This window comes from Callospermophilus lateralis, chromosome 2 (assembly GCF_048772815.1).
Source record: "Callospermophilus lateralis isolate mCalLat2 chromosome 2, mCalLat2.hap1, whole genome shotgun sequence".
Taxonomy (NCBI): Eukaryota; Metazoa; Chordata; class Mammalia; order Rodentia; family Sciuridae; genus Callospermophilus; species Callospermophilus lateralis.
Window position 1 is genome coordinate 136,929,980 of NC_135306.1, and position 12,858 is coordinate 136,942,837.

At 34.1% G+C, this 12,858-nt stretch overlaps 1 protein-coding gene across 3 annotated transcripts in view; it reads left to right on the top strand.

Moving 5' to 3' along the window:
- Grm5 (glutamate metabotropic receptor 5) overlaps positions 1 to 12,858 on the top strand; it is a 427,374-nt gene that overhangs the window by 349,951 nt on the left and 64,565 nt on the right. For all 3 annotated transcript variants that reach the window (XM_076843895.2, XM_076843896.2, XM_076843897.2), the window contains exon 6: positions 2,514 to 2,640. In XM_076843895.2, the coding sequence (XP_076700010.1) occupies positions 2,514 to 2,640 (127 nt within the window). The remainder of the gene's footprint in view (positions 1 to 2,513; positions 2,641 to 12,858) is intronic.

The following is a 12,858-nucleotide window of genomic DNA, read 5'->3' on the forward strand; positions in this document are numbered from 1 at the left end:
TCAAAATGCTGAATGTCTTTGTTGAGAGACTTCTTCACATTTTTTTCTACCCTATTGTACTGGTAATAATCTATACAATGGGAACTGCAAGGTGGCTTAGTTGTAATCACTTACTTAGTATGTGCAAGGTCCCAGGTTCAATCCCTAGCACTGCAAAAAAGAACTTTACACATTGGGAGAATTTGATTCCCTATTATCATATTTTTAATGCTGATTATCTTCTAACAAAGTTTTAAAAGATAATTTTTTCTCTGACTTTCTATTCATATCTCATTTTCATTCCATTAAATATACAGTTGACAATATCCTTTTAATATAGTTTAAAGTTATTACTGAGCAAATTTATTAATAGTAGCACCTCATGGGGTTGTTCAGAGATTTGTAACTTAGTTTCCATGAAAGTGTTTAGTCTAGAAAAAAATTTGAATGAGTTACAAACTGTCATAAATAAAGCGCCACTACTTTCAGTGCTGGGAAAGAGAATTTTCACTATGTCTTTTATTCAAACCAAATGTAAAACAGAACCAAAAAAAAATGGTTTTCAATGATCAGAAGACATACTCAGTTGCCATGATTGATTCGAAGACATTGCAATATTGGGATTATTCTAGGAAAGGTACATAAACTTATTTTGGCAAGATACTGAAATTTACAACCAAAAAATAAATAAATAAATAAATAAACCATAGGAATTCAATGTGTTTCTTGGGTGGAAAAAGCAGCTTTTATTCACCAATCCTTACTAAGTTCTATAAAGAGAATCTTTCATAATTTTAAATGCACCTATCTATATTATATAATCTACTAATTTTCCAATAGTAGTTTTACCAAGTGTAGTGAAATTACTTTATAAATAACATTCTTCCTTCTTCTTTACCAAGTATAGTTGAAATTTCTTTATAAATAACATTTTCCTTCCTTTATATGAGTGTTTGTATGCTTATTGTTAGTGAAGAATAAGTAATATTTTAGGGAGTTCTACACATTTTTGTGGTGTTTTAGTTAACCCTCAGGAATTTCTACAGAGTAAGAATTGTTATAATCAATGCATAGGCTCTGTTTGAGGCATCTTGGCATTAGCTGGAGGAATAATGAAAGCATATAACTGCTCAGCGACACTAAGCAAGACTAGAACCTGGACCTCTTGATTCCAGAACCAATCCTCTTTCTCTTAAATTTTTCATAATTTTATGAAGATTTCTTCTAATAAGTCCCAATATTTGTAAGTATGAGTCTTCATGTCTAACATATGTTATTTGATATCTCATTCACCCTAACATAAGATGTAAGCTGACTATACTTCAGTATTCTCCTCTAAAAATGAATAAAATAAAACCAGCTACCTCATTCCAATCTGTTCTAGTGTTTTAATGGTATCAGAGTACGTGGCATGCACTAAATAGTCTGTAATTAGTCAATATTATGGTAAAGAGTTTTGTGGCTGGATTAATTAGCAATTTTGCCTTATCTGGATGATTTTAGGGAAACGATGCTTCAGGATCATTTTTCATCATTCCCTACTCACAATGTATTGCTGCAGTATCAAGAATCAGCACCAGGGACAATGCAAAATGTAAAATAGAAGTGCCACTTAACAATTATATTTGGCTATAGATGTTTTAAATAGTATTATCAAAGCTCATTAATAAAGTTACATCTAAGACCATGAATATAAAGCAAAATCAAAAGTGTTTCCATTATTTATAAGAATGTTAAATGAATTCTGCCTCTATTCCACAGAAGGTATTCATGCATGTGATGGCAGGAAAAAATAAAAGACACATCCATTTCTAAAGAATAACGTCTGGGACTCTTTCAACTGTTAAATTATTTCAATTATTTTATATTACCTTAAAAATCAAATAGATTAAGCAGCATATAATAATCTAAATGACCTTTTTTTACAACCATCCTGACAAAAGTAAATTTATTAAAGAGGAAAGAGTGGGCTGAAATTTAAATCAGATTTTTAGTAGAAAAAGACCAAGAGATCACATCCAGAAATCCTTTGTCTTCTGTCTCTGTTTCTGTCAAATATAATTTACTAATTATCAATATAGATATATTTTTAGTATTATGAGACATGCAATGTTTTTTTTCTCAAAATTACTCAGCTATTGGAGGAAAGCCAAGATAAATTTAGAGAGCAAAAGGTCTTAATTTATAGGAAAAGAGAAATATTCAGTTGTTTACATGTTTCTGTGTGTTTACATGAGCACAAACACAGGAATTTAGTTAAATAGAAGTATCCAAAGATAATTATCCAAAGACTTACATATTATTTAATTCTCAACTCCGTTAACAACCAACTTGGGATGTTAGACTCATTGTTCAAACTCGTCTTTAATTTATTTAATTATAAAATGAGAATATTGATTCTCATTCAAATTGATGATGTTTGAAAGAATGTATGTGAAGACCCTTTTTGCTTTGAAAAGCAATACATTTGAAGAAATGATTGTTGGATTTTTATCTATACAAAATATTAACCAAAATTTAAATATTTTCCTCAGGTGATTCGGAAGGGAGAAGTCAGCTGTTGTTGGACCTGCACGCCTTGTAAGGAGAATGAGTACGTCTTTGATGAGTACACCTGCAAAGCATGCCAGCTGGGTTCCTGGCCCACTGATGACCTGACAGGTACATGTATCACAGTCTCATCCCCTTCCTCTAAAATCAACTGAAAACAGGCAAACACAGTAGAAAAGGATCACATCTTCAAGTATTTCTCATGTTAGGTGGTCTTATTTATGGGACAAATAATTCCCTAAAGAACACAAGCCTTCCCAAAGGCTGAGCTAATCATGACAATCTATAGATATTGGGGAGGATCCATCTGTAGCTCTCTCCTCATCCCAAATTAGATCAAAATTCTTAGATTGTCAACCCATCCTCAAGACGTTCCTAGAGATTCATAAGCAGGGATTCAGTTAAGTATGTCATTTAAGTAGCACAGGGGAACGTATTATCTAAGAAAAGACTGAAATATATTACAACATATTCAAGAGCAAATAGTAGAGTCAAATTGTGTAGGAATTTGACAAAAATTATTTGCTACTCTTTTTTATTTTTAGTTGTAAATAGCCATGATACCTTTATTTTATGTATTTATTTTTATGTGGTACTGAGGATCAAACCCAGTGCCTCACACATGCTAGGCAAGCTCTCTACCACTGAGCTACAACCCTAGCTCCTAAAATTATTTGCTGTTCTTAATGCTTTTCCTTAATTGAAACCAGGAGCCTCTTACTAATAAGAGCTTTTAAATTAATGTTGTCTCAGGTCAAAACTTTTCAATGCTTGTTTATTTTTTGCTTTTTTGTTCTGAATTGGCTTTTATGTTTTTAGTCCAAAGAATGATTGTCTGTATCCTTGTTTTTTCATTCTATATTTCAAAGCCACTTCAAGTTTTCACAATACCAAAGCTGATGTGTCTCCTCCCAATCTTGCTTCCAACTTTTCATCAATATACTCATAGTGTCCTTTTTGCCTACTAATGAAATAAAGATATAGAAATTAAAATACTGTCCTTACCTTTCACAGTTTTAATGTGGAATGGTAAAAAGTAAAATTTATCACAATATAATGAGGGCATAGACTTCTGTACAGGAGAGAATGAGAAGGGCACCCATGGGGTACAAAGGAGCACTCTAGGCAGAAGGCTCACCATATGATATGTCAGGCCATCTAGTGGCCAGCTTTACCTTCGGTATTGAGATGGATTTTAATGCTGGAAGATCATAAGGTCATCAGTGTTAGACTCCATCCCTCACAGGATGAGTAATTACTCATGCTAGTTTTATTAGCTTACTTCAAAATCCTGGGTATACAAATCCTGTTATCCTGGACCTTTTGAAACTTGCTTACATTACAGTTTTTTAGCAATTGGTATTCATACTGAATACTTTTTTTATGTTTTCATTAGTACATTATCATTACACAAAATAGTAGGGTTCATTTAGGTAAAATCACATCTGCATGGAACCTAATTTGCTCCCCTTCAGCCCCTAGTACTTATTCTTTTCCTTCCTCCTTCCCACTAAAATTTGCTTTAAGAAAACATCCAAGTACTTTGTGATAACACTTGAGTCCTATTTTTGCTGACAGGCAAGTTTTCTGATGTTCTTATTCATCTTGGTATACCCAGAGCTTGAATCAATGTTGAATTTAAAACCTTTAGGAAATTTTATGAAACAGATTAACTACTGGGTATGTGTGTATGCATGCATGAACATTTACATGTATACATATATGTACACAAAATTTAAATGCTGGGGAAAAAAGGTATTATGATTGGTTTTCTTGAAAGTAAAACAAGTAACAATATTGTGACACTTCCTTTACATTGATTGTATATTTTTTCTAATTTCAACCTGAATTATTGCTAAATTTTAAAACTTTTTTGCATGCTCAACTATCTTTCATAGGGAAGAAACTTGTGGGAAAATACAGTTGTCCCTTGGAGTCTGTGGGGATTGATTTCAGGACCTCCCACATATACAAAAGTCTCCTGATGCTCAAGTCCAATACATAAAATGGTGTACTATTTGCACATAATATAGGCATATCATCTTTATACTTAAAGTCATTTCTAGGTAATTTGTAAGACAAAAAATGTAAAAGGCTATGTAAATAGCTGTTAAAAGGAATTTTTAGGAAATAATGACAAGTAAAAAAAGTCTGTACTTGTTTAGTACACATGCAGGTTTTTTTTCAAATACCTTGATTGACATGCATTTGGTTGAGTCCATAAATATACTACCCATAAGTAAAGCATCAGACTATATATAGATGTATATTTATGTCCTATATGAGACTGTGCTGCTGAAAATGAAATTGAGCATAGCCTGTTATTTTATTAATTTAACAGGTATGTGTCTTATTATTACTATTTTCATTACAGTAATGAGTAATGGAGAAATTGAATTGAAAACCATTAATGGTTCCTACATCTCTCCGTCCCCAAGTAGTGTCCTTATGTATCTTAGCATGTTGGGGAAAACAGGCACACATGTGCACACACTGACAAATTGTGTTAAGAAGTATGAAGTAAAAGGACAGGAATTAAAAATGAAAATATTAGAGAATACATTGTGGTCAGAAAAGGTTTCTCTGGAGAAGTGAAAATTAGCTGATACCAATATGATAATAGAAATAACTAACATGTGATGGGGAGAAGGGCATTTTGTACCAAGAAAATAGCACACATACGGATCTGTATATGGAAAAGCAGTTTGGAGAATGGTATCAGAAGAGATAAAGAAGAATAACAGAGGCAAAATCTTGTACAGCCTAAGAACATGGTCAGGATTTACATGTTTTAACTGTAATGAAAACCCATTATAAGGTCTCAGTGGATTCAAAAACATTACTACTCAAGGTATACTTTTAAAAATGGCATTCTGATTGCTATGAAGGAGAAAAAATTGGGTACAGATGGAAGGCAGGAGTGGGTAGACAAATTGGATGGTTGTCACTACTGAGGTCTCAGTCTCCTGAACACAAGAGTGCTTCAGAAGTATATGAGACATATACTTTGGTATAGAATTGATAAGTCATTTAAAAGGATGTCAAGCTTAATGTCTTAAAGATTGGAAAAAATAGATACATCCTTTCATAAAAACCAAGAGTTTAAATTTTTATCAGATCAGTTTGAGATGCTTTTGAGATTATTAAATGGGAATTAATTCATTTAATAAATTCAGTCATTAGTTTGTGCCAAAAAATATAATAGGTTCTAGAATTACATATATATGCTCTAAGTTTTTTTAAAAACTCAGAGTCTAGTGGGAGAAAAGCATGTAAACATATAACAGCACAGTGAAGTTAGCATTAGAGGTGAGCAAGAAATGGGTATTGAGGACAGGCATTGTGAACTTTGCAGAATTTGGGAAGCTTTAATCTTAAGGCATAAGTGGAAGCTCACTTTAACAAAGTGACCATGAATATATGACAAAGCAGCTCTTTCAGAATTATTAACACCATAATCTAAAGATCAAGGAAGGGCTGGGGTTTTTTTCTTTCTTTTTTTCCTCAGTATAATATGTGTGCACAGTTTATTTGTTGTCTCTTATCTAAGAGACTTTCTGTAAAGATTATTCTTCCCACTGTTCATTCTATTTTATCCCCCTTTCTAATCATCTTTCCAGAGTAACAAGTATTCTTTTGGTTAATGTTCTTTTATTAGTGCGTTATAGTTATACATAATAGTGGGTCTCATTTTGATACAATCATACATGCCTGGGAATGTAGTTTGCTCCATTTAAGTCCCCGCTGCTTCCTCTTTCCCTCCCTTTCTCTCTCCCCCTCTTCACCTTCCTCTACTCTAATGGTCTTCCTTCCATTTATTTGTTATTTTATCTGGTGCATTATAGATACACATAAAGGTGGCATTCACTGTGGTATAGTCATAGAAGTACATAGACAAATTTGATCAATTCACTCTGCAGTTTCTCCCTTTTCTAATCCCTCTTTCTTTCCCCCCTCAATTTCCTTCCTCTGCTCCACTGATCTCTCTTCTATTTTCATCCCTTTTTTTTACATTTTTTTAAATCTAGTTTTTGAATATGAGAGAAAACATTTGACCGTGGATTTTCTGAGGCTGGCTCATTTCACTTAGCATGACATTTTCCAGTTCCGTCCATTTACCAGCAAATGTCATAACTTCATTCTTCTCTATGACTGAGCAATACCCCATTATGTTTATATACTACATTTTCTTTATCCATTTATCTGTTGATTAAAGTTGGTTCCATAACTTGGCTATTATGAATTGCACTCCTATTGATCTTTCCTGTGCCTATATCACCATATTATTCTAATTTTAGGTCTTTTGGATAAACACCAAGGAATGCAATAGCCAGGTCATATGGTGGTCCTATTCCTAGTGTTTAGAAGAATCTCCATTCAGCTTTTCAAAGTGGTTGCACTAATTATCAGTTTCACCAAAAATCTATGAGTATTCATTTTTTCCACATCCTCACCTGCATGTATTATTATTTGTATTCTGGATGATTATCCTTCTAACTGGAGTGAGATGAAATCCCAATGTCATTTTGATTTGCATTTCTCTAATTGTTAAGAATGATGAATATTTTTCACATATTTATTGGTCATTTGTATTTATTCTTTTGAGAAATATCTGTTTAATCTTTTTGCTTATTTGTTGACTGAGTTGAGGTTTTTGATATTATTTTGAATTCATTATGTATTCTGTATATTAATCCTCTGTTAGAAGAATAACTGGCAAAGATTTTTTCCCATTCTGTAAGCTTTCTCTTCATGCTTTTTTTTTCCTTTGCTGTGCAGAAGCCTTTAAATTTGATCCTGTCCTACTTTATTTCATTAGTTCTTTGTGTTTTTTTTTTCTTCTGCACAGTCTCTCCATCTATTCTGATAGTTTTAACTCTTCCCTACATGACTCCCATATTGATTCTTGTTTTTATTTCTTGAGCTTTAGGAAACTTATTTAAGAAGTGGTATCGATACCTGCACCAATATGTTGGAGTGTTGAGACTATGCTTTCTTGTGGCAGTTGCAAAGTTTTGGTCTAATTCCTAGGATTTGATCCACTTTGAGTTGACTCTGGTACAGACTTTTGAACAGAGATTCCTCACATTGAGTCCATCAAAGCAATTGGTAAATAATATTGGGGACTGGCAAATAATATTGGGGACTCCTGCATTGCCAGACCTTATAGTAACTTAAGTTTACCACAAACTTGAAAAAAGTCATTATTTTACAAATATTTCTGCTCAGTTTAATAACTTTGATGCTGCATGCTTTCTGTCTCTGCCAGCCATATCACAAAACAACTTTCTCTGACCTATCTAAACACTATTTCTGTTTTTTTTTTCCTGGGATTTATTGTTTTTCATTCCACTTCATCTGTATCATTCAAATTTGATGTATTGCTGGCTCCATCATTAGTTCATTGTGTTTTTCTCTTCTGCACAGTCTCTCCAAGTGAATTTATCTATTCTGATAGTTTTAAATCTTCCCTACATGACTTCCAACAGTCCAGCTTAGCCTGCATTTTTATCCTGAGTTTCAAGCACACAAATCTTACTACTTGCTGAATGTGTCCATTTGTTTAGTCCACAGATATTTTAGTCCAAGATGTCTATACTTCATCATTTCACCATGATACACTTGCTTTTCCCATTATGTCTCCTATTTTAGTCAATGACACCATCATTACCTTAGTTGTTCCAACCAAGAAGAAATGGGTTATCTCAGACTCTTCTCTCCTTTTGGCCACCCATATCCAAGCCTGATTATCAGGCCTGATTATCTGAATTGCTAAATATTCTTAACTTCCTCTCTTCTCCATTTGTACAACTTTTCACATTTGATAATTGCAAATTGCTCGTTTCCTTTTTTGCATATTTTATGATTCATGCTTCAAAGTCTACTTTTTATCTTGCTTCCAGAGAATACATTCAAAATCTAGTTCTCTTCCTTCCATTTAATTGCTCCTGTAGAGGGAAATAAATATCTTTTTTTTTTTTCCTACCTAAGATCTATGGTTGAGGCCACTTTAACAAAAGAAAACCATGCAATTTTTTAAGATAAATTTTACATGATGTGGTATGTTTTATAAAGAAATAAAGACCCTAAAAGTAGGGTAAACATCTATATTTTATATGCTAGGTTTAATGGAGAAGTGAATCATCAGATAGAAGTATGATTACATCTTTTAAGAAAAGCATGGGACCTAATTATTATAAACTAGAGGAAACTTGGCAAATCCTGTTCGTGAAGATCACTCTCAGTGATCCTGTTTCTAGAGATAAAGATCTTCCTTTCCTCTGGGTATGAAAAAATTTTCTGAAAAATGAGCGTTTAATGACATGCTTTTGGGGAAAAGCCATAAAGAAGCTGAGGGTGAGCTTTCTGCTTCTGCTAATATTTACATGCTAAAGTGACATATTTTCAGATAGTGTATCCTGAATCCATCACTCAACACTTAACAATGGTTTTATATCTCTGAGGATATACTCCAGGTTTTCAATGTGGCACACAAAACTTCCTCTCTCCTCCACACTTCTATAGTCATTCTAGGTTCAGTAGTCATAGCTTTTTACCTCTCATTTTATTCTAGTGTCAAACACTGCTTGCAATCCTCATCTACACACCATGTTCTTTTATTCCTCCATGTCTGGACATTTATTGTCTGCCTGCCCAGAATGTGTTTACCCCTCTTTCTAATTGAAGTAACTCCCCCTCTACCTTCCCTACTCTGCATGGGTGTCACCTTCTCCACAAAAACCTCCTTAACATTTTCCACCTGCTCAGTTTTTTCTGTATTTATAAGGAAATGTTGCTTCCCTCTTTGCACCATTGGTTTTCAAACTAGATTTTGATTACCTATATACCTATCCACGTCTCTTACTGAATTGATGTTTTCTTAAGGACACAACTGTCTTCTTTGCATATTTGTAATCCCAATACTTCATACAATGCCCAACATAAAATAGTCACTCAGCAAATATAAGTCAACCTGCAGTAAAATGGCATGGAGAGTGGTAGATGAAAAGCAAAATAAATTTTAGGGCCAGCCTAAGAAGTCAGCCTTTAACTAAGGAGTTTGCATTCTATCCTCTAGATACAGTGGGACCAATGGAGATTTTTTCCTAAAAAATGAAATAATTGGACTTTAGATACCTGCACAGACGTATATGTGTGTCTGTCTGTGTGTGTGTGCATACGCGCGCACACACACACATTTTACAGGATTGATAAATGCCAAACCTAGAAAGTTCTCCACATGTTCAATCTTTTGTTGGAATCTACAGGACTTTTCTAAAGAGCCTATAGCTATTTGCAGGCCTAGATCACTGACTGATTCAAAGTAACAGCTCACTTGGAACTTCTCCCTGGAAGATCATTCTGACCATTTCAGCTATGCCAAAGTCTGTCACAGAGGCTTGGGGTTAGCTTTAGGGAACATTATTAGCCTTTATTCTTCCCACTTGGCTTCAGTTGCCCCACTTCAGTCTATAACATGACAGCTCAGGTCAACTTTGGGTAAATGCTGTCATCATGACAAGAAGAACTAAAACTTATATGGTTCCTATATGCCAGACACTGTTTGAAATGTCATTTCATTTAATCCAGATCTAACCCTGTACAATCATTAACATTTTAGCCTGTGGCCAGCACAAGCTTCATAGGTGAAGGTTGCACTACTTGAGAAATCCAAAGGGAGTTTAAATTAAAGAGATAGACTCTAATTACCTTCAAACCACCTCCAGGATGACTTCTCGTACCCCCAGCCTCAAGCTACATATTAATGAGGTTTACTGAAGAGACTAGTGAGAAAGAGAGAACACACAAGGGAGTGGACTTTTATTGCGGAACAAAAAATTCTGGAGAAACTCCCACCCAATGAAGATTAAGGGAGGCTGTGTCCAAAGGTCAGGTGAGACAATTGGGTCTTCAGGGGTTGTGGTCAGTCACGTCTCCACACGAACAAGCCCTTGGACCTGAGAAGGGTAGAGAAAACTCTGAACACAAAAATGTGTCTAAGCACCTCTCGCCCAACCGTGGAGGTGACTCAAAATCACGTGCAAGGATGGCCTCCCACAAACATGACTAAGAGATATGAGTTTACCCAGAGTTAAACAATTGTTCAGAATAACTAGAAATTTCAATCAACCAATACTAATATTTATGTATATATTTACCCTTACATTTGGGAGTGTGTGCATTTATTTTACATAGATAAAAAAATGAAATGAAAGTTATTTAATATTAAGAAAAGATTTTTATGAGTGGTAGGAGTATGGATTACTTTTTGTACCCATAAATGCATTTGTATGTGTCTATGAACAAATGTATATATTATTGGATTATATTATGAAAATATATTTTTGTCATAAATCTAGGCATATTCTCAGTAGCAATCATAAATTGTCAGGAACCAGTATCTAGGAATTAAAATGAGTGAGAAAGAGAGTCAGGTATGAAAACTAGGAAGACAAGAAAGAAATAAGATTAAAAGTGAAAGTTGAGAGCAGACCATAGACAATGTTGCCAATTCAACTTCCTTTCTTTGAGAACAGTAAACAATCTAACAGACATTTATTGTCATCAAGTACCTATGATAACAGTGATAACAGGACCTCTTCCCTGAAAGAGAGAAGCTTACTAAATATTACAAATAGTAATAAGACATTGAGTATTAAAAACAAAGACCGGAGAGAGGCAGGAGTCTTTATCTGTAGCCTCTAAAGTAAAAGACATATTAATAAGAAAAATATATGCATTTGTTTACTATAAGGTAGTTAATTTGATAAAATGGAAAATTGCCTCTTTAACTGGGGAGTGATACTGGCCAAAGATTATTGTTGTATTGTGTGCATGTATAAATATGTAACAACAAATCCCATCATTATTGTGGAAAGGAAAACAAATAAATAAATAAAATTGCCTTTTCAATGACTTGTATACATAGAAGAATTCAAGTGAACATAGTAGCTGGCCAACTACATTGAAAGTGTTTCAGACACAGAATCCATAACTGAGGAGATACAGAGTGTAAGGGAAAAATGAAACAGGAAATCTAGACAAAGACCAACCATAGGAAGACTTTGTAAGCCACTATAAATACTTTAAGGTTTACCCAAAGGGAAATTTTTTTTATTAGTTGTTCAAAACATTACAAGTTCTTGACATTAAAAGCCAAGAATTTATTCACTTAGCCACCTGGCCATTCATTCAATAAACACATAACTAGTGTCTTTTCTGCTTCAGGTATATGGAAGAAAAAAATCTCTTCTCCTTCTACCCACCCTGGGTTCATTGGTTGAAGCCTCTCTAGTAAAAGACATATTAATAAGAAAAACATATGCATTTGTTTACTATAAGGTTCTTGTTTGTTGTTGGGGTCTTGTTTGCTTGTTTTTTAATTAATTTTTTACTTATGTATGACAGCAGAATGCATTACAATTCTTATTGCATATACAGAGCACAATGCTTCATATCTCTGGTTATATACAAAGTATATTCACACCAATTTGTGTCTTCATACATGTACTGTGGATAATAATGATCACATTCCACCATCATTTCTAACCCCATGCCCCACTCCCTTCCCGTCCAACCCCTGTGCCCTATCTAGAGTTCGTCTATTCCTCCCATGCTCCCTCTTCTTATCCCACTATGAATCAGCCTCCTTATATCAAAGAAAACATTTGGCATTTGGTTATTTGGGATTGGCTAACTTCACTTAGCATTATCTTCTCTAATTCCATCCATTTACCTGCAAATGCTGAGTAATATTTCTTTATATTTATATGCCACATTTTTCTTTATCCATTCATCTATTGAAGGGCATGTAGGCTGGTTTCACAGTTTAGCTATTGTGAATTGTGCTGCTATAAACATTGATGGGGCTGTGTCCTTGTAGTATGCTGTTTTTAAGTCCTTTGGGTATAGACTGAGGAGAGGGATAGCTGGGTCAAATGGTGGTTCCATTCCCAGTTTTCCAAGCAATCTCCATACTGCTTTCCATATTGGCTGCACCAATTCACAGTCCCAGCAGCAATGTATGAGTGTACCTTTTTCCCAACATCTTTTTTAAAAATATTTTTATTTATTTATTTCTATGTGATGCTGAGGATTGAATCCAGTGCCTCACATATATGAGGCAGGTACTGTACCACTGAGCTATAGCCCCAGCCCTTTCCCAACATCTTTGTCAACACTTATTGGTGTTTGTATTTATAATAGCTGCCATTCTGACTAGAGTGAGTTTTGATTTGCATTTCTCTAATTGCTAGAGATGATGACCATTTTTTCACATATTTGTTGATTGATTGTATATCCTCTTCTGAGAAGTGTCTTTTCAAGTCC